This window comes from Terrapene carolina, unplaced genomic scaffold, assembly GCF_002925995.2.
Source record: "Terrapene carolina triunguis isolate 2854851 unplaced genomic scaffold, T_m_triunguis-2.0 Scaffold68, whole genome shotgun sequence".
In the NCBI taxonomy this organism is placed as follows: Eukaryota; Metazoa; Chordata; order Testudines; family Emydidae; genus Terrapene; species Terrapene triunguis.
Window position 1 is genome coordinate 49,043,533 of NW_020664419.1, and position 27,745 is coordinate 49,071,277.

The 27,745-nt window shown below is 40.8% G+C and overlaps 1 protein-coding gene across 2 annotated transcripts in view; it reads left to right on the forward strand.

Moving 5' to 3' along the window:
• Positions 1-27,745, forward strand: part of PPHLN1 (periphilin 1) — a 116,026-nt gene that overhangs the window by 54,527 nt on the left and 33,754 nt on the right. For both annotated transcript variants that reach the window (XM_026648754.2, XM_026648755.2), the window contains exons 8-9: positions 2,473-2,592; positions 6,263-6,403. In XM_026648754.2, coding sequence (XP_026504539.1) covers positions 2,473-2,592; positions 6,263-6,403 — 261 coding nt within the window. The remainder of the gene's footprint in view (positions 1-2,472; positions 2,593-6,262; positions 6,404-27,745) is intronic.

Below are 27,745 nucleotides of genomic sequence, written 5' to 3' on the forward strand. Positions count from 1 at the left end.
CCCAGGCTGGGCTCTTCCCCTCCCGGGCTCCAGCTGCGCTGGGGAAGCGCCGGCCGGGGGTGCAGGGTCTGGAGGCTGCCCGGCAAACCGTGAAGCCGGTAGCGCTCGGGCAGCCCTTTTCGCGTGGCTGGGAGGGAGGAGGGGGAGTTAGGGCGGGGACTGCGGGGAAGGGGCGGAGTTGGGTCGGGGGTGGGAAAGGGGCGGGGCCAGGGCCCGTGGAGTGTCCTCTTTTTTTATTTTTTAAATATGGTAACCCTAGCTTGTGGCGGCTGAGCAGCTGCAAGGGGGGGCCCTGCCAGTGGTGGCAGCTGGGGAGCTCTGGGGTCCCCACCAGCACTGGTAGCCAGTCAGTTGCAGGGGTCCCCCGCAGAGGCTGGGCTGCTGTCGGGGTCCCCCACTGCTGGCTTCAGCGGATGTTACTGAGCATGCTCAGTTCATGTGAGCATGCTCCGTACACCCTAAGTAGTACATTCAGCCAGATAACATTTTTTCACACTATAGGGTGGCTGGTCAGCTGTGGGGGGCCCCCAGTGTCACAGAGGTCACTGGAAATCACAGATTCCGTGACTTCTGTGACCTTTGTGACATAATAGTAGCCTTACTTATGATTTATAAGAATTAAATTGCATATTTTTGAGCCATATTCTCTTTGTTGTAATCCATGGATATTGATATCCTACAGATTCCTGTTTGTGGGTTGTTGAAATGATATAAATGGTGTGAATCTGAATTTACCTTCATATCATGCAGAGCTGGTTATCATTGACAAATACAAGGGTAAAATTTTATTTTAAAATATTGTCAAGGACTTCAATCAAGGAAAGGGAGGAGATTGTAATGGAGCTATGGTACAGGATGTTTTTGGAGACTGAGAAGGAGTCAGGTTGAAAGTGTTCTTTCCTACAAAAAAAGAATATAGAAAAATCGAGCATCTTGGAAAGATTGGATATTTGCTCCTGGGGTATGTGCAGGAAGCTTTGAGCAGCTGGGAAAAATGGATTGGGCTGCTCACTTTATGAGCTAGTGTGCTAGGGGAGGAGGAGGAGATCTATCACCTCCCTTCCCATGCACCTCAGTCTCCTCTCTCTTTGCCATGCCTCCTGACTTCTGTAAAGATTACATACAAAAGAGAGAACACTGCACCAGTACTCCATGATCCACAGTAGTTTCCAGTTCTTTTCTGAGTTCAACCAAAGCTGTTAACTTCAATTTGTAAAGCCTAACAGGGATTTGATCCTTTTTACTTCAGAGAGCAATTCTATTTCTGTGTGATACCATGGAGTTGAGAACTGAGTCTGTGGGTGTAATCATGAGGAGTCTGGAGATGTAGTCTTATTGTGGGTCCTCATTGTAGAATTTGCTTTGCCTACCATTTCGTCAGATTCTAAATTTATTGACCTTCAAGTCATGGTGTAAGGCACACTTGTTTTCAGTTTGTGGTTTTTTGGGGTTTTTTTGGTAAGAGTGAGACGAGTGGCAAAACTTCAGAGAATCTAGAAAACTCTTACCATTTTTGGACTTTGGTCTTAATTGGTAGTGTAGTTTTTTTTTAAATATAATTATACATACACCCAAGAGTCTTAGGTGAACACACTTCTGTAAATAATATGTACATAAAATATACACCAGGTTGAAGCAAGATCTGGGGAACTAGCTGTTCCTTACTGGGTGTTTCCTGTGTACATGGATGTTTGTAATGGATACCACTCACAATAACAAAACAATCAAGGTCATGCACTTAGTAGGAGACCATTTCTAAAACACTATTGATGTGACCATTTCCATTTGAAAAGATAGATTAAAAAGACCCCAAAACATTGGTATCTTGTATTCTACGTTATCCGCATTTTCACCTCAAAAATTAGTGGTCTTAATGAAGGCAGTTTTCTGATAACTTAAATAATTTACAGAATAGTCTCCTGATTGCTATAATTAACTTAGAGGCAAGGTGGATGAGATGGTATCTTTTATTGAATCAACTTCTGTGGATGAAAAAGACAAACTAACTTAGATTCCTTTGTGTATTGTATACAATACTTATCCTTTATTTGTATTTAGATTTGTTTATAGCCTTTTATCCTTGCAAACCAGACAGAGCAAATCTTACATTTGCTCTAACTTCTCCTTTTTGTATATTTATACATCGCTTTCCTTTGATCTCTTTATCTCTTTAATTTAATTCCAAAGTCTTAAATCAACACTTTTCCATTATCTCTGCTACATAACCTTGCCTAGTTTCCCTTGACCTTTATAAAAGTAAGTCTGAAAAGTTTGCCCCTTTTTTAATTTAGTAAAATGCATATTCCTTGGTTTGGGGATTTTTCTAATTCTTCGTCCAATAGACAAACATGACTTCCACGGTTTATTTCCCATTTTGAAAATATTGTTTCTGATTCTGAATAATTGCTTCTTTGAACTTTTCAAGGTATTTTTATATTAAATCTAACCTGTAACATTCATTTTTTTGTACAGGTCTTGGATAAAAGCAGCAGGCTGTCTGAAAAGGAACTTGCAGAGGCTGCAAGCAAATGGGCAGCTGAAAAATCAGAGAAGGCTGATGAAAGCAATTTACCTGAAATTACTGAATATGATGTAAGACTGATACACTCATATATTTATTTTAAAATATTTCAACTTTAACATTTTGCATATCTGCACTTTATGATTTATGAAATATGCAATTCAGCAAAGAGTTGATAGTAGAGCTCCGCCTTTCAGCAAATATTTAATAGGAGGATGCTGTAGTGAGATCTTGTGTTTGAGATTTAATTATTTTTGAAAAATTCACATAGTTTGTTAGCATAGTATGAATTAACATTGAACGAAAATGGATACATTGAACTAAAAGACTGCAAACCTGCAGGAAGCCCTGTGCTGGCGGACCCCTGCTCTCTCATTTAAGCTCCTTGCAGGATTGGGTCCTAAATGAGCAAGAAACAAAAATGATTAGGGGTCTGGGGCACATGACTTACGAGGAGAGGCTGAGGGAACTGGGCTTATTTAGTCTGCAGAAGAGAAGAGTGAGGGGGGGATTTGATAGCAGCCTTCAACTACCTGAAGGGGGGTTCCAAAGAGGATGGAGCTAGACTGTTCTCAGTGGTGGCAGATGACAGAACAAGGAGCAATGGTCTCAAGTTGCAGTGGGGGAGGTCTAGGTTGGATATTAGGAAACACTATTTCACTAGGAGGGTGGTGAAGCACTGGAATGGGTTACCTAGGGAGGTGGTGGAATCTCCATCCTTAGAGGTTTTTAAGGCCCGGTTTGACAAAGCCCTGGCTGGGATGATTTAGTTGGTGTTGGTCCTGCTTTGAGCAGGGGATTGGACTAGATGACCTCCTGAGGTGTCCAACCCTAATCTTCTATGTTTCTATGATTCAAGGGAATTTTGAGAGACAAAATTTGATAATTTGTAGTAGGTTTTCCAGTAATTAATATGAATGAATTAGATTCTACAGTTAGTCATTTTAGAGAAAAATAAAGTAACACTTACTGTTTATATAAAGTCCTACGTATAATTTGGTTCTTTCCTGCATAGGAAACTTCTGCTCAGAATGTTAAATTCAGATGAGTCCTTCTGTGTAAATACATGGTTAGTATATGTGTGTGTTACATGTATGTGTAAATAATTTGGAAATAACAAAATAGTCTGTGTATGGTTTCTTGAAATACTCTTCTTGTGGTTTTCATACTTCTGGCATTAAAAAGAATTAGATTGAAGGAATAATCCTTTTCTCTTGTAGTTATTGTCATTATTATGATGCACTTAATCTTTCTTCTTACGCAGAAATGATTACTATATTAAGTGTGTGTATTGTTTGTAAAATTGTGGATGTTTTGTACTGGACCATGTGGAAGACTTAGCAGATCCTGAAGCTAACTCAGTGCATCTCCAGGAAGTACGGAGCAAAACATGTCACAGTTCTGCCTCTCTTACCTAATACTACTTTAGAGAAATAGCAATGTTCACAAAGATTGTAAAGAGGGTGCTTATGTGTGTATGCATGTATACAGGGCAGGAGAAGTTACATCACAATACCTACTAGCCCCAGAACTAAGCCTATTTGGCAGATTGAAATATGTTGGGGCTGCAAGCTGTGCTGTCCCTTTGCCTCTGCTCTCCCATCTCCCCAACAGTCTTGGGACTGAAGGCCTTATTTCCTGCTGTGCACCTGTTTATGCTAGTTCTTCTAGTCCCCTTGCCCTTCCCCCCCATACCAAATATAATGCCCCTATCACAAAATAAATCTAGGCCTCCAGATAAACCAATTAATGCTGAGCTACTGGTCACGTTGGCCTGGATGGCAATTTCTTGTTCCTAACGTTGTTTATTCTGAAGATAAAATGTCCTTTAATAATGATCCATGAAATAGTATAGTACAATACTATAAGTCAAATATAATGTCTCCAAAATTCAACTGATTGAGTCAAAGTTTACATCTGTCTAGGGTTTAAGGCTGTGCCCAGCACTATAGTATCTGAGCATTTGCATAGTGTACAATATGTACAGTTCACCTTGGGAGGTTGAAAATTTTAACTGGGCAAGTGGGTTGAGTCATGTAAATGAGCCATCGTTCCCCTCCAGGAAGGAGCAGCAGAGTGGTCCAAGTGTTACTACTCTTTCAACAAGAGTGGAGGCAGGGAACAGACCAGCAGAAGCTGCTGTTCTTAGAGGAAAACAAAATGACAGACATTTTTCTAAGAGGAGGGGAGGGAAGAGTGAGAGAAGAAGAAACAGAGTGGCACACTGGAGAACTGCTGCGAAGCCAAGGCCTTTCTGTGCATCAGCTCTGTAAAGCAGAAAGAGAGAGAATCGGGGTGTGGGGGGCGGAGCCAGGAATTTGTTTAACTTAGGATAGAATTTTGCGGGAGACAGAGTTGATCTATTGGTTTGGGAAATGAAAATGTGGGAATGTAAATTAAATAGATTTGAGGGGGGTTGGGGTTGGGCTGAGGCTTTGAGGGGAGGTATCGCAGCATGGGTACTTTTCACCAAGGTTTATCAGTTTAGTTCTCTGACTATGAGGTACTGAAGAAATTTTCCAAGCCAGGGCTGTGTTTGTTCCCTTATCAAAATATTGGCTAACATTTTGTGCTGCAGTACCTGGGCTCAACAAAATGAGCTATAAACATAACGGCTGCTTTAGATTTTTCCTAATATCGATTTTTTTGGTCTGCTTCTTAATGTTGCTTGAACTATTTTTATTTGAATTAACGTTTTTTTAGCATGCTTAACTCCCTTTCAAATGAATGGGAGACAACATTACAAGATTTAATACAGTAACAGTATTTACTGTGCTTTTTTAATTATCTATATTGTCTCAAGAGTTTTAAACAGGCCCTCAGGACTATGCTAGCTGTTTCTTTTTCTTGTGTTCTTCCTCTTAATTATGATGTCTTATTATTCCCCAGTCGTCTCCTACAATGGACAGTACTTCTGTCAAGCCTTACTAGATTTCTTCATCAATTTTGCATTTATAAAATCTAATCACCCTTTAACGATACTGTTCTGTGAACCCATTTCTATATGATGGTGCATTCAAGTACCTTGTAGTCATTATTTCTCAGCTTCCCTGTTATCCTCACATTCTCAATCATTATCTTCACATTCTCAATCATTTCCTTCCTATCAGTACAGAGTAAATTTAGATGGCTTTTTCTAGTTGGCGTCTAAACTCCATGGGTCATGAACAATCTATATTTTCCATCTTGGACAACTCCATGCATATTGTTAGTACTTTCATAAGTCATCTTCTAATTAATTTAGGAATCCTCTTGGTGCACGTTTTTATTTGTTACTCAACAAATATCTAGGTAGTTAAATCCCCCCATCAATATTTATCCTGTACATTTGAATGCCACAAGAGTTCTTCCATGAAGTTTTCAATCCTGTAATCCTGCCTGGTGGCCTGTAGCAGATTCACCACACCCCTCATTGTTGATTTCTAGTTTTGACATTGCTGTCATTATCAGTATCATCTCTCCAACTTCTTTCTCAGACAAAGGGCAAGTAAATGACTCTGATAGGGATGTCCAACATGATCAAGGGACTGATTCACAGAGCATTTTTGAATTTCACTAAAATTTTCATAAATTAACTATTTGTTGATGTCATATCCATAAATGTAATTTTCAGATTTCTGTGGTAAAAATTTTGTACTGAGAAATTTCTGAAAAAGAGTGAAATGGTATTTGAGTAATTGTATCAAATAGAACTTAATGCAGCTAGAGCAAAAATGTTAATATTACTTATGTTTTTTTAAGGCGGGGTCCTCAGCTCCATTATATGTTGAACGGACAGAAGAAACAGAGACAAATATAACAGATAGTACAGAATTGTATGAAGACAACCAGCTTCTTGGCCGCTCAAAAGCAATTGCAACAAAAACCAAAGAGATTGAACAGGTGAGTATTTTAGCTTCCTTGATGGCAATATGATGGTTTGTTGAGACTTTTGTAGGTGGCTAGAAATATATATAACATTTTCCCCCCTCCCACCCCTTAAAGCAGAATATTACAGTTTGCCAAATATTTCCCCTTATTTCTTAATAGAAAACTTCAGTGATTCTAATATTTCTTTACATAGTTACAAAAAATATGTATTCAGATTTTTTTGGAAGTGGAAGGAAGTGTTCATATCTATATCCATATAACATATCTCCCTGAAAAAAACCCAAGACCTACTTTAAAAACAGAAAATTTCTACCCTTTCCCATATCTTTATACATAGCTCTTGACTTCCTGTCTCAATAAACAAAATGAAGCTAAGAAAATGGCTGCTTCTTGATGAGTTATTTCATATTCAAATGTTATATATTCAGAGCATTTAATATATTATTACTAATTTAGTCATAGGTTTACATTAGATCAAGTGATCAGAAACTATTTTTTCATTGTCGTTTTCTATAAGATTTAATGTTTAAAAATGTGAGTTTCAACTGCTGACAATTGATTCTCTTTTTTAAAATGTTACATTTGAATCTCAAAGCAGTTTTGTCTTCATCTGAAGATAACTAAGTGTTAGTAGGTTTAGATTTTGCTTTGGCTGCAATATTTTATAGCTGGATGGGGGAGAAAAATGTCTATCAAGACATTGTTTTACTCCACTACTAGCTCCTTTTCTTATCAGTGATGGCTAGTCCTTGTTCTACCCATTGCTTATGATGCTCAGTCACTTCCTTGTTGAGGAAAAGATGCAGATCAGCCCATCAGTTTTCATTTGTCTTGAAAGGTTAGATGAAGTGTTAGAGTGCTGGCACAGTCACCCTGTGAGGGATAGAAAAGATGGACAAACAATCCTTCTCTCAGTGCTTAATTGGTAACATTGTAAAACATCCCTCCGATCTTTTCCCCAGGCCTTTAGAGAGCATAGTTAAGAAATCATTTTCCACCTGGATTTCTAGTAGGTTTCATCTTATTGTCTTATTGTTTGGCCTACTAAGCTGATGTTAGTACACTTGTGTCTACTGAATTGGCACACAAAGGACCAATATCTTCAGTCAGTCAGTCTGTTCCACTTTTGGTGGAACATTCCCTATGTTTCCTCAGACTTGGTGGTTAAAGCAGTTAGCAAGCACATTTTCCTGCTTCATTTGCTGTAAACAGGTGAAGTCACTGTGACGGGTTCTGTGTTCTTAAAGGTTGCTTGAGCAGCCAGACCTGGAGAGCAGAGCTGGTAGCTATGGCTAGTTCAGCTGTTGCGAGATGGAACTAACTGTTTCTCTGGACTGGGGGGAATCATAAAAAAGAATCAGATACGTCTAGTGGTGTGGGGAGTGAAAGAAGTGCTGCTGTGAAGGCAGAGGAGCTGCTCTCGGGGCTGCTCCTAGCCTAGCAGATTCTGAGCCAAAGTCCAGCTAGGGCAAAGGAGGAACTGCCTGGCTTGAACGAAGGAGGACTGTGCTGAGACCCAGGGATTGTAATCACAGTAAAAACTACTTTTTGTTTTTCCAAAGTGAATTCTTGGCTGAAAGAAACAGCCCTGTGTGGTTTGTGAGCAGTTGGACTAGGTGGAAGGAAGGTGCTATGCATCTGTGTTGTATTTGGACCTGTGACCAAAGGAAGCAGACTTATTTTCCTGTATTGAGTCGGGAATGTTTTTTCTTCTTTTTCTGCACCTGACTTAAGTGGGCTGTGACCCCCCCAACCCTCAAGGGAGTGTGATGGTTCCATTACACAGTGTCAGAAGCATATACTGAGCTATGCCACTCTACCACTATAAATTCATATGGCCCTTTTGATAACAAGAAATCTGGTGCAGAAAAATCATTTAATCTGTAGTCTTGATGAAAAATTACTTAGCTCTCTTTAAGAGGAGAATTTGATTTTTGGACCCCAAAATGCTAATCTTCTATCTCCTATAGTGTGAATTTGCGCTATTGGTACGGAGAATCACAATAAGTCTCTATTCTATTCTAATACCGTGCCGCAGTACTAGAGTGCCTTCCAGTACTGAATTAAGCAGCATGACTATGTATCTGTTATGTGTTGTTTTTTCTCTCATCCTCTCCCTAGAGGGCAAAGCATGTGGCAGTGGAGAGTCTTAGTTTGGTAGTATGTGGTTTTGTTTTGGTTTGTATTATATGCAAACCTGTTGCTTTGTGTTTATATTAGAGAAGACCAGAAATGTGCCTTGCACTTGGAGTGGTAAGTGATGAGGTTTGTAAAGGTCTTTAGTTCTTGGAGGAATTTATTCCATAGTCTAGGACCACCCCTGGAGAAAGTTCTGTCTCCCACATAGAGGAGCTTTACTCTTATTGTTGAGAGTTCCATTGCACCAGAGGAGCACAATTATTGACAACAGTGTTCACCCCGGAGCTTGAGATGATCGTTTAGATATCCTGGCCCAGGCCATGGAGCACTTAGAAGATAAGGACTGAGATCTTGAACTTCATTAAAAATTCTATGGGAAGTCACTGTAGAGAGTAGAGGACAGATCTGATGTGCTCACAGTAACCTGTGCTAACTGGGGAGACATGCTGCATGTTCTGTAGTAGTTTGAGTTTTCTAAGTGCTGAAGGCTTCATGCCCAGATATATTGCACTGCTGTAGTCCAGCTGAGAGGGGACAAAGATATGAATAACTGAATCCAGGTCTTTGTCCACCAGGAACAGATGAAGTTTCCTAGCCAAGCTGGTAGCAGCATCCACGAGTAGTGCTTTCAATGTGAGAGCGTAGCATCAGTAAACAATCCAACTTCCCTTCTACACTCTGGACTGAAATGAAGAATTGTGGGTGTGTATCTTCAGGCAATGGAGACTACACAGCTATTCAGAATATTTTCCTCTGCCCACCAGCATCAACTCTGTTTTGCTCGAGTCCAGCTTCAGCAGCTGTTCTTCATCCATGAGCTGATCTTATCCAAGCACTGGACTATGTTGGTGGTAGTGAAGTGGTCATATGCAGTGAACGATAGGCAGAACTGTGTGTCATCTGCATATTGCTGGCACCTGAATCCATGTTTTCTGACCAGTTAAGTTAGTGATTGCAGGTAGATGTTGAAAAGGACTGAAGAGAGAGTTGATCCTTGTGGAACTCCACAAGTGAGGTTTGATGATGGAGGTGCACTTTTCCATCTCTACTCATTGGGTGCATCCCTTCAGGAAGGATTCAAACCATTTTAGTGCATTATGCTGGACTCCTGATATCTCTCGCCTGTGAATCAGCAGACTCTCATGGTCAACAGTGTCAAATTCTGCAGAGAGGTCAAGAAGGGTAAGAATGGATGTCTGCCCTCTCCTCCATTGACAGGAAGAAATCACCCAACAGTGCCACTACAGCAGTTTTGGTTCTTTGTTCTGGCTTAAATTCAGATACTGTTGGGGCTAGAATGTTAACTTCAGTTAGATGAGCTTGTAGTTGGCCTTTTGCTATCGTCTCTGTCAGCTTGCTAGGGAATGGGAGGTTTGACAATGGGCAACAGTTGGCTAGAATGGAAGAGTTTAGGGTGGGTTTCTTCAGTGTTGGTCATACTGTTGCACATTTGATAGAAGTAGGGAAGATTCCTTCTCTGACTGAGGCATTGGTTATTTTGGTTACTAGTGGCTGTGAGTAATGCTTTCTGCCATCTCCTGTTGACTAGAAGTCTCCATCCCTTTCTGGTGGATGAAGACCTGGCTTCAGTTATTCTTGCCTTCATCTTGGCTGGGCAACAGCAATGTGATATACCAAGGCATGAAACTGTCAGCATTTAAGAAACTCAAACTAGTAAGAAATACTGCAGTACATCTCCTTAGCAATACATACTACCATGAGTACATCATACCTTCCCTCCACTCTCTACACTGGCTTTCCATAGAATTTTGAATCAAGTTCAAGGGTCTTGGTCCTTATCTTCAAAGCTCTGTCTGACCTGGGCCCAGGATATCTAAAAGATCATCTAAAGTTCCAAAACAAAGACCATGATCGATAACTTTACTCCTCTGGCACAATGGAACTCTCAACAATAAGAGTAAAGCTCAGTGTGGGAGAGGAAATGGGACTGAAGGATGAACTCCCCTGAGAACTGTACCACAAATCTCACCACTTTCCACTTCAAGTGCAAGGCACATTTCTTTGACCTGGCCGTCTCTAATATAAACACCGACCAACAGGTATATTTAACTAATAATAAGTTAAAAATCCCCTATCAAACCAAAACACTCAACAGCATACGTGTCTCCCTTTGGGGAGAGGATGAGAGAACAAGCCTGTGACAGACGTGTAGTCATGTTGCTTAATGTACTGCTGAAAGGTGCTCAAATATGTGATGAGTGCAGTATAAAAACGTATATAGAATAGTGGCACTAGTTGTTCATAACTCTCTTTCACAAGCCAGGAAAGTTATGGGTCGGAGTCACAAGTGGGTTGAGACTCCTTTAGGATATCCAGAACATCTTGATGAGTGAATGTACTGAATTCTGGAAATGCAGGTAGGCATAGTTTTGGTGTGTATAGACGGAGTGGATCCATACTGTTTGAAAAGGCTTCCGGAATGTTACATGACACTCTGCAGTTTCTCCCTGGTTGAAACAATCTGTCAGTGTTTACATTTGCATTTAGAATAAAATGATAGGTTATAAACTCTTTTGTGTAAGGACTGTCTTTTTGTTCCGTGTTTGTATAGAGAGTAGCACAGTGGGTCAGTAATTAATGAGTAGGGCTCCTATATGCTACCGCAATACAAATAATATCTACCTGAATTTTTTAAAATCAGTTATGGTTACATGAAGGATGATGCAACTGCTACCAAACATATTGTAAAATAATTAATTCTCACTTTAAATAAAAAATAAACTAAAAAGAAATCCAAATAACTAAAGGTCAGAGAACAGATTCCCAGGTTGTGTAAGTAGTTGTAATGTAAAACTGTATTATTCTTTTCAGCCACTAAGTCAGACCTTATTTAAGCTAACCTCACTCATACTTGGCAGAGCATTAAGGGATCTTACAGCGAACACATCCGGTATGTATCTCTCTGAGAAGTAAGTTCTGTAGCCAGTCCATATCTGGTCAGAAGACTGACCTGCTAGTAGCAGCTCTGCAAGTTACCATTTACAAGAGGTACATGACATGGTGTCAGAAGTAACTTAGTGCCAGAGGAGAACAGAAACAGAAGGACGAGAGCAACAAAGGTTGCAATATCTCATCAACATGCTACTTCTCCATGCCTTAGAGTACTTCAGCTTTGACAGACCTTCACAATGGACAGATTGGAGCCAATATTTTGCAGGGTATCGAATTGCTACAAACTCTTTAAGAAAACTGATTATCTATAGGTATGCTCTTTAATTTATCTATGGGGAAGCAGGCAGAGCTTCTTTAAATCCTTTGACTTCGCTGAAGACAATCATAAAGATGAATATGAAAGGTTCTGGCTAGTTTGATGCATTCTTGAAACCTTAGAGAAATATGGTTTATGAAAGAGCATGTTTTCACCTGAGAATTCAAGGACCGGGGGAAATGTTGAATGTTTTATAAGAGCTTTTTGTATGCATTGGCTGAAAACTGTGATTTTTGGAACTGTAAAACATGAAAATATCAGACCACCTGGTTACTGGTTTAATAGATTAAAAAAACTTTCACAGCAGCTACAATTAAAAACCATCTTAACCCTACCCACAACTAGGCAGATAGAAAAGCAGTCAGAACTAGTCAAACAGAAGCAGGAGCAACATGAAAAACCTGAAACTAGCTTACTAGAAGCTGCAAACAACGTGAAGGCTAAAAGTTGTTATAAAACCCCTGAGATAAGGAGGGAACTCCCAGGCTAATAGGGACAAATTCCACCAAAACCTTTCAGCCTACATGCACAAGATGTGTAAAATTTCATAGCCCACCAGATCTGTGTTTAGCCAAAGGTTCAAGGTGTAATAAATGCACAATATGTGGACATTCTGCAGCTGTTTGCCACAGCAAAGCAATCAGTGAGTTGGCTAATATTACAGACGAATCAAGAGCCATGGTTCATGGGATCTATCACATGTGATGACACAGAACCTACCTGCAGAGTGAAACTGAATATTCATGGCAAGACTACTGGCTTCAAAATTGACTCAGGAACACTCGTCACAGTCATCTCAAAAGGGACTTAGGATAACCTTTAACCCCTTCCAGAGATGAACTCACCTTACACAGCTCTGACTAGCCCTGGAGGTACTCTGAACTGCATAGGCCAGTTCACCAGAGAAACAACTTACACTCTAACTGTATAGCTTTTGTCTTAGTATGCGATCAAAGGACCACAGACCAATAGCCTTCTCAGCCGCAGTGTGGCAGCCATGATGGACATAGTGAGAAAGGTGGAAGAACTTGGTGGACTATAGACACAATGCCGAACCAGACAGTGTTCATATCCCTCGCAGGATTCCTATACCATTATTTCATAAAGTGGAAACTGAGTTAGAGAATGAAACAGGTTGGCATAATAGAGAAAATCTCTGAGCCAACAGCTGGGGTGCCCCAATGGTACTGGTTATAAAGAACAATGGAAAAGTACTAAATCTGTGTGGATTTTGAAAGACTTAATGAAGCAGTTGTGAGAGAAAAATATATCCTCCCAGCACTGGATGACTTACTCCCCAAAGTGAAAAAAGACTACACCTGTTACAAAAAGCAATCTGGATAGACATGCAACTTCAAGAAGTTCTAAGTTGCTTTAGGGCTGTCTGGCCCAAGTATCTGAAGGACACTAATGGAAAGTCTATACTGGAATAAAAGATCCACACATGGTCGCAGCTAGCTCTAGTCATCTGACTCAGGCTTGGGCTGCGGGGCTGTAAAATTGCTGTGTAGACATATGGGCTCAGGCTAGAGCCTGGGCTCTGGGACCTCCCCCCATCGCAGGATCCCACAGCTCAGGCTTCAGCCTGAGCCCAAATGTCTACACAGCAATTTTACAGCCCCGCAAGCCTGAGTCAGCTGACCCAGGCCAGCTGTGGGTGTTTAATTGCTGTGTAGACATACCCTAAGGAAGTGACAAAAGGCTGCTCTGTGGTACATGGACAAATAAGCAAGTCAAATAGACTCATGATTAAAGGTGATTGCACTGTAATTCCAGTTGAAATGAGAGGAGGAATCCTAAACCTCATCCATGAAGGTCATCAAGGATTAACAAAATGCTGTGGACAAGCCAACCAGTTAGTGTGGTGGTCAAGCATCAGCAAGGACATAAACAATGAAGGATCTACATGTGAACATTGCAGAACTAACAGACTAAGACAGGGATCAGCAACTTTTGTCATGTGGCCCGTCAGGGAAATCCACTGGCGGGCTGGGACGGTTTGTTTACCTGCAGTGTCCACAGGTTCGGCCGATTGTAGCTCCCACTAGCCGCGGTTCGCCGTTCCAGACCAATGGGGGCTGCAGGAAGGGCGGCCAGCACATCCCTCGGCCCGCACCACTTCCCGCAGCCCTCATTGGCCTGGAACAGCGAACCGTGGCCAGTGGGAGCTGCGATCGGCTGAATCTGTGGATGCTGCAGGTAAACAAACCGGCCCAGCCCCCTTGCGGATTTCCCTGACAGGCCGCGTGACAAAGGTTGCAGATCCCTGGACTAACACAACACAAAAAATCCTTAATAACAACATCTCTACCAGACAGACCTTAGAAGAGACTAGCTGCAGATTTATGCAAATTCAGAGGGCATCAATACCTGGTTGTAGAGGACTGTTTTTCCAGGTATATAGAAATAATGATATATAATAATGTTATATATAAAATAATAATTACATGGTGCAGCGTTATCAAGAAACTTAAGTGCACTTTTGCTCATTTCCGTATTCCAGAACAACTCATGATGGACAATAGACCCCAGTTCACTGCAGCAAAATTTGTCATTCCAAACAAAATATGATTTTGATCATATTACTAGCAGCCCACATTACCCACAAGCGAATAGAGAGGCTGTGAGAGCTGGACAGAGAGCCAAGAAAATCCTGCAGCAGAATGGGGGGAGGGATAGCTCAGTGGTTTGAGCATTGGCCTGCTAAACCCAGGGTTGTGAGTTCAATCCTTGAGGGGGCCATTTAGGGATCTGGTGCAAAAATCTGTCTGGGGATTGGTCCTGCTTTGAGCAAGGGGTTGGACTAGATGTCCTCCTGAGGTCCCTTCCAACCCTGTTATTCTATGATTCAATTCTTGCTCTTCTGAGCTACAGATCAGTACCTTAGCAGATACTGGATATAGTCAACACAACTTCTGGTGGGACAGCAACTCAGGTTCTTTTCCAAAGCTGGAACAATAGTTCTATCTCCAGAGTGGCCAGACATAAAGAAGGTAGCCAAATCAGATAAAAAAGATGAAAACAGCTTAAGAACACTTTTACATCAGAAAACTGCCTGATCTAGAACCTGGTGACTGGGTTTGTGTCAAACTGGATGGAAAAAAAATATGGACAACTTATAGCTGTTGTAAAGAAAAAGAATTCAGCACCTAGATCATATGTGATCGAGACTGATAGTGAAGAATGCAACAGTAACCGTCAGCATCTACTGTTTGTTCCTCAGAAAGAACAATCAACAGAGCAAACTCTACAGATGGTGCATGCAGAGCAAAAAGATGATAACTCATGAATTCCAACTGACTGCAGCCAGTGTTTGCAACTAATGGACAGACAGCATACCAAATTGTTTACCTGTCCAGGTTGTGTAATTAGAAAAGCCAATACACTTCAGAGACACTTAGACTGATACTTCGAAGATAGCATGAATAGTGTACATTTTGTGAATGGTAGAAATGTAGATCTGAAAGGGTGAGATGTAAAATTGTATTATACTGTTCAGCCACTAGGTGGCACTGTGTGTAGCATACCTTATTTAAGCTAACCTCAGCTATACCTGGCAGAGCATTAAAGGATCTTACAGTGAACACATATAGTGTGTCTCTCTCTGAAAAGTAAGCTCTGTAGCCAGTCCATATCTGGTGCAGAAGCCTGGGCAGCACTCCTGCAACCTACCGTGTACAAAGAAGTGCACATGGCAGTCACAGCTGCACTGAAGTCAGTGGCTCTTTGACAATTTACACCAGCTGAGGATCTGCCTGTTGACTTTATAAATATGATTGTCAAGGTTGATAAAAATTTTAGGCCAAAAAACTCATGCTATGTTCACTAAAATCTAAAGTCAGTGACTGACATAATGTTGCACTCGCTGTATTTAAATCTAATTTAAACTCTGTAAAATAAATTATTTTCAGGATCTTAGTTCACAATGGTATGAGAATAGTTTAGAGTTTTTGACTGGGGGGGGGGGGCGGGGGAATCAGTTCTTTTTAAATTGCTTTGGATCTTAGAACTGTCCGATTCCTTATAAATAAATCTCATTTAAGATGGTTTTAATATTCTACTAAAATATTGTTTTATAGGTGGGATATATTTTTATTCTATTGAATAAAATCTTTATTGGTGGTTTTTAAATTAGGTACTGTGAAGAGTTTAGAGTTAGCAAAATATGGCTTAACGAAGTTGTAAAATGACCTGAAGAGCATTTGAGCCATATTTCAGATGAGGGATTTAAGTCTGATTACTTTTTAGTTCAAGAAAATTAAATTCTATGATGTGCTTACATTTTACTTTATCATATTTGTGGATATTGTGGACTGGAGAATAAAATTATATAAATATATATTTTGAAATATTGATAAACACTGTTTCATTGATTTCTAGACTTCGGTTATCTAAAAAAATTGATTTTAAAACCTTGCTCTTTCTATTTAATGTCTGCATAAATACTGAAGCTCCCTCCCCCCCAAAAAAGGCAATGAAAACTAAATTTTTCATTCTCTGTGTTGAACTACTTGTTAATAGTTTAATTTAGGTAAGCTCCTCTGCTGACATTACTGTTAAACTAAATGCATATCTTTGTTTTTGCAGAATAAAGTTATATCCCTTAATGTGTAGTTTTAATGTACCTATTTACGCAAAATTGTTTCTGTAGCTAAAATATTTAAATTTTAAAAGTAAAGCATTGGAATTAAGTACACTTCAGGAAAAGGAAAATTGATTTGCTAACCAGGTTACATTGGGTATTTATCTGGAAGCTTTTAAAAGCTATTGGATTACATATGTTTTGTTCTGGGTTAGTTCAGTCTCTAACATGAATAGCAGTAAAAATATTTCATTTGTTATGGTGAACATTGAATTAAAAAGGAGTTGCTTATTAATCTATGGACTTGGCAATCTTCACAGTTACATAAAACATGTCGTCTTAATCTAGTATGAAAATAATTTGAGTACCACATTTTAGTGAATTATATCTGGAATACTTGACATTTTATTACAGTGTATTTTACTAGGCAGGGATTATTACAGTACAGCAGTCATTGGAGAGCACAGTGCCACAAAACTTATGAAAAAAAACTTGAATTCTTCTGCAGAGGGATACACATAAGGTGTTAATTTTGAAGATGAATAACCATGGACAATCATGGAAATGTAAACTGAATCTGATTTGCAGAGTAGGATTAGTGTGATGTGCCATTATGCTTGAGGTATTTCTCTTTGCTCCTGATAGTGATATCTGATCAGAAGACTTGATCCTCCTGGCCTTTTTGCTTCCCCCTAAACTCTTGTTCCCTTGGCTTATTTCTCCTGGAAGCCCAGATCCAGTCCAAGTCCCCTCTCTCTAAAATTCATTCCCATTCTCGAACTTTCTCTCTTCTGCCAGCATCTTCCAAAGTCCTGACAAATCCCTCCTCACTTACCTCGCAGACCTCAACCAAGAAAAAGAGCAGAATTTTCAAAATATGTATTTTTAATCAGGGATTTGGAGCAATCAAATTTTTGAATTGCTCCGCTCCAGCTCTGGGCATAAAACCTACTGGTTCCAGCTCTGGGCTCCGCTCCAAAGCCCTGTTTTTAATTCTTTGCATGGTACTGTTTCAGCCAGAGCCAGTGCAGAACTGTACTGAGTGACAGCTTGCTCTATGTATGGCAGTGAGTAAATTCAGTACTACACAGCAGGGAAACAGGCAACCTTATGCCCACAAGTGAGCATAGTTGTAAACACTAAAACCATTATTTCTTAAAATAAAATAAAAAAAAGAAAGTTAAGCAGTCAAATGAAATATTCTTACAGGTATTTTGTTTAAGTAATTCAATCACTATGTGTGTCTGCCCATATTTTAGCCATTTTAAAAACATGTTTTTCCATCATCATGGCCAACAAAATGATCTAATTTATAATTGAGCAATCACAGAATTTCAAATCTTGAAAATGAAATTGGACTATTTAAATCACAATAAATCATCATTATCATTTATCAGCAAAATGTTTGTGTATCACAGTGTATTTGTGTGATGGAGAGATTTACTGCAGGCATTTAATTCCTGACCTGAAGAAAACATGTAGCTATCAAAAGGTAACTAGTGTTATTGTTTATGGTGGGACAAAGAGTGTTAAATAAGTAATGATATGGAATAACACTTTGCACTTCTGTAGCACCTTCCATTTGAGGGTCTCAAAGTGCTTAGAAAAGGTAAATAAAGTTGAAATATTAGGGGCAAAAATTGTAATAATAATTTGACCAGGACTCAGGAGATGTGGATTCAATTCCTGGCTCTGCCACAGACTTTCTCCATTACTTTTGGCAAGACCCTTCATGCCCCAATCCAGCAAAGCTTTAAAGCATATGCTTAACTTTAAACGTGTGGGGTTCCATTGACTTCAGTGGGACCATCCATGTGCTTAAAGTTGCATGTGCTTAAGAACCTTGCTGAATCAGGGCCTCAATCTCATTGTGCCTCAGATCCCATCTGTAAATTGGAGATAAATCTTTCTTTCCCCCCACCCCTGTCTTTGTTTGTAAGCTCTGGAGAGCAGGGATCGTCTCTTACTATGTGGTGAGCACAGAAAGGTCCAGATCTTGGTTGAGGCCTCTAGGCATTACTGTGATACAAAAAGTACTGAGGGTGATTTTCAAAGATACAGATGGAAGTTAAGAGCTCAACTTCCATTGAGTTTCAATGGAAGTTGGGCACCTAACTGATCTTTATGGCTTTGAAAATCTCCCCCTGTAACATAGTTGAAATTTCTAGCCCTGAGCCACATTCCATAGTGAGGTAGTAGAAGCGGTCATGACTTTGCATTTAAAATTAGACTGGTTAAGGCACTAGAAAATACACTGTAGCCAACTATCCTGTACTGACGTGGCACTGGGTTTAGATTTAACTTTATAAATGTTTGTGGATTGCTGATATGGGTTTATATATATTAAAGAAGGATCAACTTTCTGCTTTTAGCACATAATGTAGTACGCTGAAGTGATTGTTTTCCAAACTGATGACATATATGTGCACATATATGTTCATGATTGGAGCATTTCACTGCCAGTCTTACATAAGTTGCTTTCTCTGTTTTGTTTTGTTTTGTTTTTTTATAAGTGCAGTTCTACTATTTTATCTTGTCTAGACATCAGGTCTGTGCCACTGTACTAACTAGTCCATTGTTATGAATCAGTTCCTTAAACTTTACATGTACAGTTTTAATAAAATACCTACCCACCGTTACCTCTGTAAACAAATTGTGCCAAATGAGCCAAGTATCTGCATTTACTTTGGCAAAATTTAAAGTTTCCGAATAAGACTTGACAGTCAGACCTTAGTCCTTCTGTTACTACAGAAATCTCTCCGACATCCAAAAAGGAAGCATAAGAGTGAATGTATTAGTTTTAATGGAATTTCTGCTTACTACTAGTTCAAGCAATTTACTATGGACTGAACACTTTCAGCAAAATGTATACATGGATTCATTTAATTGCTCATTTAATTGACTGTCTAAATTAATTTAGTTATTAAAAATCCAACAGTAAACTTATTGTTTTCTTTATATTGCAACCTTTTGAAATTCACAGATTCTCAAAAGCTTGCATTTGAAATTTCACAGATGTGGTATATTATGTGTAGAATAGGTAGGATGGCTGTGTGTTTGATACTAGGCTGACACTCAGGATATCAGATTTCTATTTCCAGCTCTGCCATAGATTTCCTGTGTCACCTTGTCAAGTCACTTAATCTTTGTGTCCCTCAGATCTCCATCTACAACATGCACTTCCTTTTTTTGGCACTTGTCTGTTTTCATGTTAAGATTTTCATGACAGGGTCTGTCTTCCATGTGTGCGTACAGCACTTTAGCATAGTTGGGTCTCCAATCTGTGTTGTGGACTCCAGGGGCTATTGTAATGTAATTTGAAGTATTGACAGGGTTCTGTTCAACAGAATGAAACTTTCAGCTCCTAGTGTTTGACTAAGAAAATGTCATGTGGAAAAGGACTGGCCTTTTTTAATATAAAACCAGAAGAGTAACATACTGACTGCCATATCTAGTTTTTTGTGTAGTAAATCAGCCCATTTAAGATGCATCTGCTAAAATGGTATTCCTCAACTTCCAGTTCAAGCATCTTGAAGTGACAGTGGTGGAGGAGAGTGAGCAGAGGGCAGGGTCTTGGGGAGGAAGGGGTGGTGCGGGGGCAGGGCCTGAGGGGAATGGGAGGCGCGAGGGCTGGGCCTGGGGGGAGTGGGGCGGAAAAGGCACCGGTTTGGGTGCTGGAGGTGCCCACCCCCACACACACTTTTAGGGAGCTTCTGTTGCTCCTGGCTCTGCCCCATCCTGCTTATCTGCTCTTGTCATTTATCACATTCTCCACCCTTTTGTACCAAAGCTGCTACTCTTGTCTGCCCACTGGCTTCTTCTTCCCACAGTCCATGCACACTTTCTTACCTGTTTCTCCTTATGCATGGAATGCATTTCCTAAACCAGTGTGCAAGGTTCCAGCCTTCAGATTCCTTCTGAAGACTGACTTCATCTGTGATGCCTGTTAGCGTTGGCCAGTTGATAATGATGGCTGTCAGCTTTAAAAAAAATTAAAATATATACAGTGTTACAGAAGCCTATTTTGATATCCCTCTCCCTCACCCTTTGTATGTCACCAATGTAGGGAAAAAATGGAACAACACATGATTACCTTCACCCTGTCCATTTTGCTTGCACATTTTTATCTCACTCCCTTGTTTTTTGTCACTAGGCTGGAGTCCCACAAATTCTTGTAGACTGAGTAGTCCATTAAAGTCAGTGTTTGTACGACTGGACCCTGAAACTGAATACTCTAGGTTAGGAACTGTCTCTTCCTCTGTGTTTGTACATCATTTGGTGCAATGGGTTCTTTGTGGTCAACCATTCCATTATTCCTGAGGAGTGGAGTTTCGAGGACCCAAGTTGACAGTGAGGTGAAGTGGTTTTTGTGATCCCAGGATGTGTAGTACTTCAAAAAAAAAAAAGGCCTCAGGCTAAATGAAGTGTAATAAGAGGAGTTGATGGAGAGAGCAGAACACCGAGGGGATGATGTACTCTCAATAATCTGTGTTGTTGATGAGGCAAGTTGGGCTGATGACATCACACAGAGAGGGGCCAAAGATTTAGCACTGTAGACATCCTTCAGTAATGAGAGAAGAGAGGAGAGGAGGACCAACTGCTGATAGAGGTACCAAATGGTTGATCAAAGAGGTACTAGAGGTTAGAGTTACAAAAGACATGAGAGAAAAAGAATTAAAGGAGTGTGTGATTGACAGTGTTAGTAATAGTGGATGGACTGGAAAGGTTAAAGATTGGAGTAGAACTTCTAGCTTTTGACCAGGAAGAGGTCTGTGACGGGTTGGATCACAGAAACCCCCTTGGGAGCTGCCACCCGATGTGCCAAGACTACCCCTGCTTCTGTTTTCCCTGCCAGCTAAGGGCTCCAGCACCCTGTCTTGCTGAGCCAGCCACTCCTGTCTGGCTCCAACACAGACTCAGGGTCTGAATCACTTGTCCCAAAACTGCAAGACTACCCAAAAACAGCTCACAGGAGTGTGCTTGTCTTTAACACTCAGATGCCCAACTCCCAATGGGGTCTAAACCCAGATAAATCCGTTTTACCCTGCATAAAGCTTATGCAGGGCAAACTCATAAATTGTTCACCCTCTATAACACTGATAGAGAGATATGCACAGCTGTTTGCTCCCCCAGGTATTAATACATACTCTGAGTAAATTACTAAATAAAAAGTGATTTTATTAAATACAGACAGTAGGATTTAAGTGGTTCAAAGTAGTAACAGACAGAACAAAGTAAGTCACAAGCAAAATAAAATAAAATGCGCAAATCTATGCCTAATCAAACTAAATACAGATAATCTCACCCTCAGAGATGCTTCAGTAAGTTTTTCTCAGACTGGACACCTTCCAGGCCTGGGCACAATTCTTTCCCCTGGTACAGCTCTTGTTCCAGCTTAGGTGTTAGCTAGGGGTTTCTCCATGATGGCTCCTCTCCCTCTCTCTTCTGTTCCACCCCTTTATATATCTTTTGCATAAGGCGGGAACCCTTTGTCTCTCTGGGTTTCCACCCCCCCTCACTGGAAAAGCACCAGGTTAAAGATGGATTCCAGTTCAGGTGACATGATCACATGTCACTGCAAGACTTCATTACTCACTTGCCAGCACACACATATACAGGGAGACTCACAGGTAAACAGCCATCTGCAGACAATGGGAGTCATCAAGATTCCAAACCATCATTAATGGCCCACACTTTACATAATTACAATAGGCCCTCAGAGTTACATTTTATATTTCTAGTTTTAGATACAAGAGTGGTACATTTATACAAATTAGATGACCATACTCAGTAGATTATGCACTTTGTAATGATACCTTACAAGAGACCTTTTGCACGAAGCATATCCCAGTTGCATTATATTCACTTATTGTCAAATTTTTATAAAACTATCCCAGTTACATTATATTCACTTATCATGTTTTTATAAAACCATATAGACTGCACAACGTCACAAGGTCAATTTAAAACCTTTGAGAGCAGTTTTGGTGCAATGAAGAGGGTAAAAATCAAATTGAAGAGGATTCGGGATGAAGTTAGAGAGAAGGAATGCAAAACAACAGTTGTAAATGTCTTATTCGATGAGTTTAGAACTGAAGATGGGAGAGGAACTAGAGCAGTAGTTGGAGAGGCAGGTTGAAGTCAAAAGTAATGTTTTTTTATTATATCCGAGGCCAGGCATGCTTATATCCCAAAGGGAATATGCCAGAAGAGAGTGAAAAGTTGAGATGATGAGGGAGACTAGTAGCGTTGGGGGGCAGCTGAAGGGGTTAGAGATAAAGGACAAACAAGAAATCTCTGTGAGTCATGAGAAAATGAAAAGGGTATTAGGAAAGAGGGAAGAGAGCTCATGTCAGATCTTTTGATCTTTCCTTTGAAAAAGTCAGCTTGATTGGGGAAAGTTTTATGAAGGAGTAAGGAAAAAAAGCATTATTATTAGATTTATATATTTTCACTTTTCTAATGCTCTAGGTGCCCCTGATTATAAACTACAAAAAACAAAGTCAGATCACTTGTAGAGCGCCAAACTCCCATCTCCCCTATGTCTGATTTCTCTGAGGCCCATCTCCCAGTAAGTAGATGCATCTTGTAGTATATCCTGAATGTCAGTAGACTGAGCTATTTCATACCTGCAAGAAAAGAAGCCTGTTCAAGAGCTAAGGGCCCCCCACTCTACCGCAGACCTGCTCCTCCCCCTTTTAAATTGAGGGACATCCAGCTTTGAGTGCCTCTGCTGATCAAAATGGCAGTGTGGGCGTGAGGAGAGTGGTGTATCTCAAGTCCCAAAGTCCCAATTCATTTTAGGGCTTTATGGATCAAGACAAGTACCTTAAATTCAATCAGAAAATCAATAGGGACTAGGGAGCTGAGTATCAGGAGCCTTGTATTCTAGTTCCACCTCAGGAACTTGCAGTCTTACCTTGGCCAAGTAATTTTTCCTCTTTAATTCACCATGTCTAAAACTGAAATCATGTCTACTCACCTTTGATCTCTTTGGATCAAAGAAAGACATTGTTAGCTAAGTATTATTATTACATAAGTTTAAAGTATCAAATCTCAGGGCTTGTCTACACTACCGCGGTAGTTCGACGGCTGGCAATCGAACTTCCGGGTTCGATTTATCGCGTCTGGTGTGGACGCGATAATTCGAACCAGGAAGTGCTCGCCGTCGACTGCGGTACTCCACCTCAGCGAGAGGAGTACCGCGGAGTCGACGGGGGAGCCTGCCTGCCGTGTGTGGACCGCGTCTGAACCGCGGTAAATTCGAACTAAGGTATGTCGACTTCAGCTACGTTATTCACGTAGCTGAAGTTGCGTACCTTAGATCGAATTGGGGTGTTAGTGTAGACCTGGCCTCAAATACAGTAAATGTTTTTTTAGAAAACGGATTATATTTGAACCCTACTTGTGTTCCTTTTCTCTTTTGATAATACCTACATGAATTATTATAAATTATAGTTATACACATTTCTTTGGCATCATTGTAGCATCTGGCAGATAAATTTTATTTCTTACAATTATTAGTTTAAACCAATTTTGTTAATTACAGATCACCATCTGTCTCATTTAATATTCTCAGGTGTATAATATGCTTCCTCTGAGACTTGTTTTTTTAAAAGATAATTTAAGGTGTGTTTTGGTGTGATTTTTTTCCCCTATTGCCTCTAGGCTTCCATTAGTCTAACCTGGAAACATTATTTCAATATCTGGTATCTTACCTTGGGGCTTCTCGGGAATAGTGACAATAATTCCTGTTTTTCAATTATATTCTTTTCATGTGTTTTTGTTTCCTCCTTTTGTGGTTAAGTAGTTTGAAAGATAAGAACCACTTCTTGCTATGACTAAAAGTGAGATGTATTTGAAAATCTAAGGGTTTATTCATTAAAATTGTATTTCTGAATCTGCTCCTGGCAGTGATCATTTTGCTTATAAAGAAATTATCTCAGAATAAAATACCATATGAATTACAATATGATGGAAAATTACTTACTAACTAAAATGGATTGTTTAGGGAGAGCAAAGTCTAATTTGAAGGGGGTAATGACTGTAGGCAGGGTTGGAAATGGCATGAGGAAGAGAAGAGATTAATATGATTAAGTCAAAGATTTGGGAGCCCTGAAGTGTGTTGGAATTGATTATGACAGAGATTATATATATATATTTTTTTTAAATGTAGAGGCCAGGTTGTTTGGAGGGGTCAGCAAAATATATATTGAAATCCCCAATCAGAAAACTAGAAGAAAAAAAGAAAACTAACAGTTTTGAGAAGTATTGTAAACTATTTTTATGCACTATTTTTTAATAGATTAAATTCAAGTTAGATGATAGAGGAAGAAGATCAAAGAATGAGAGAGTGACTGGATTGGACAATAAGGAGAATAGTTTAACTGGAGGATGAGAGTAAACTTTAAGGAGAATAGTCTAATAGTGTGGCCAGATACTCAACATTATTAATATTAACAATGAGAGAGAAGGAACGCAAGCCAAAATAGGGAAAGAAGAGGTCAAAGAATATTTAGGTAACTTAGATGTATGAAGGTGTGTAGAAGATGTATCATGAAATTCATCCTAGGGTACTTAAGGAACTAGCCGAAGCAATCTTGGAACCATAGGCGCCAACTCCGTGGGTGCTCCAAGGCTGGCAATAAAATAGTGAGTGCTTAGCATGCACTGGCAGCCCCGCGGATCAGCTCCTCTCCCTCACCCCAGCCCTCCTGCCCGCTGCTATCAGCTGTTCAGCGGCGTGCAGGAGGGACTGCGGGGGGTGGGGTGGAAGCAGGGGCAGGAAGAAGCAGGGGCGGGGTGAGGGCTGGAAGAGGCAAGGAGGAGGCTTGGGGGTGGGGTGGAGTGGGGGCAAGACCTGGGATGGAGCAGGGGTTGAGCACCCCCAGGAACTGATGAAGTTGGTGCCTCTGCTTGGAACCATTATCTTTGAAAACTCATTGAGGGGATGAGTGTGGTCCCAGAGGACTGGAGAAGGGTAGACATAGTACCTATGTTTAAAAAATGGGAACAAAGATGACCCAGGGAATTTATAGACCGGTCAGCCTAACTTTGCTTCCGAGAAAGATACTGGGACAAATTATTAAACTATCAGTTTCTAAGCACCTAGAGCAGGGGTAGGCAACCTTTCAGAAGTATCAGAGGGGTAGCCGTGTTAGTCTGAATCTGTAAAAAGCAACAGAGGGTCCTGTGGCACCTTTAAGACTAACAGAAGTATTGGGAGCATAAGCTTTTGTGGGTAAGAACCTCACTTCTTCAGATGCAAGTAATGGAAATCTTTCCATTAGATATTAGGAAAACTTTCTAACTATAAGGAGAGTTAAGTTCTGGAATAGGCTTCCAAGGGAGGTTGTGGAATCCCCGTAATTGGAGGGTTTTAAGAACAATTTTCACAAACAAGGTCAGCTGCCAGACTGCTGCACTGGGTAGCACACTATGGGGAGGAGATGCGCAGCCCTAAGGGGTGAAAGAACAGGTTGACTATTTAGAAAAGCTGGACATGCACAGGTCCATGGGACTGGATGCAATACATCTGAGGGTGCTGAGGGAGTTGGCTGATGTGATTGCAGAGCCATTGGCCATTATTTTTGAAAAGTCGTGGCGATCGGGGGAGGTCCCGGACAATTGGAAAAAGGCAAATACAGTGCCCATCTTTAAAAAAAAAAAAAAAAAAAAAAGGGGGGAGGGGGGAGAATCCAGGGAACTATAGACCAGTCAGCCTAACCTCAGTCCCTGGAAAAATCATGGAGCAGGTCCTCAAGGAATCCATTTTGAAGCACTTGGAGGAGAGGAAGGTGATTCGGAATAGTCAACATGGATTCACCAAGGGCAAGTCATGCCTGACCAACCTGATTGCCTTCTATGATAAGATAACTGGCTCTGTGGATATGGGGAAAGCAGTGGACGTGATATACCTTGACTTCAGCAAAGCTTTTGATACGATCTCCCACAGTACTCTTGCCAGCATGTTAAAGAAGTATGGATTGGATGAATGGACTATAAGGTGGATAGAAAGCTGTCTAGATCGTCGGGCTCAACAGGTACTGATCAACGGCCCGATGTTTAGTTGTCAGCCGGTATCAAGTGGAGTGTCCCAGGGGTCAGTCCTGGGGCCCGTTTTGTTCAATATCTTCATTAATGATCTGGATGATGGGATGGATTGCACCCTCAGCAAGTTTGCAGATGACAGTAAACTGGGGGGAGAGGTAGATACGCTGGAGGGTAGGGATAGGGTCCAGAGTGACCTAGACAAATTGGAGGATTGGCCCAAAAGAAATCTGATGAGGTTCAACAAGGACAAGTGCAGAGTCCTGCACTTAGGACGGAATAATCCCATGCACTGCTACAGGCTGGCTAAGTGACAGTTCTGCAGAAAAGGACCCGGGGATTACAGTGGATGAGAAGCTGGATGTGAGTCAGCAGTGTGCCCTTGTTGCCAAGAAGGCTAACGGGTCATATTGGGCTGCATTAGTAGGAACATTGCCAGCAGATCGAGGGAAGTGATTATTCCCCTCTAGTCGGCACTGGTGAGGCCACATCTGCAGTATTGCATCCAGTTTTGCTCCCCCCCTCCCACCCGAAAGGATGTGGACAAATTGGAGAGAGTACAGCAGAGGGCAATGAAAATGATTAGGAGGCTGAGGCACATGACTTATGAAGAGAGGCTGAGGGAACTGGGCGTATTTAGTCTGCAGAAGAGAAGAGTGAGAGGGGGATTTGATAGCAGCCTTCAATTACCTGAAGGGGGGGGTTCCAAAGAGGATGGAGCTTGGCTGTTCTCAGTGGTTGCAGATGACAGAACAAGGAGTAATGGTCTCAAGTTGCAGTGGGAGAGGTCTAGGTTGGATAGGTCTAGGTTGGATATTAGGAAAAACTATTTCTCTAGAAGGATGGTGAAGCACTGGAATGGGTTACCTAGAGAGGTGGTGGAATCTCCGTTCTTAGAGGTTTTTAAGGCCTGGCTTGACAAAGCCCTGGCTGGGATGATTTGGTTGGGATTGGTCCTGCTTTGAGCAGGGGGTTGGACTAGATGACCTCCTGAGGTCTCTTCCAACCCTAATCTTCTATGATTCTAAGAAGAGTTTAGACAATCTCCTGTCAAGGAAGGTTTAGATTTACTTGGTCCTGCCTCAGAGCAGTGGCTGGACTTCATGACTTCTTGAGGTCTCTTCCAGCCCTACATGTCTATGATTCTATGACACCCCCTCCCACCAAACAACATTAGCTACGTTGACATAAGCTCTCTTCTGTTGACATAGCTGTGTCTATACTGGGGGGTTGTCGATAGAGCTGTGTTAATTAGGGGTGTGGTGTCTGACGCACTTTATGTTTATGAAAATATGCTTATAAGTGTAAATATAACATAACTGGAATATGTTTTATGCTAGATATGCCATGTAAC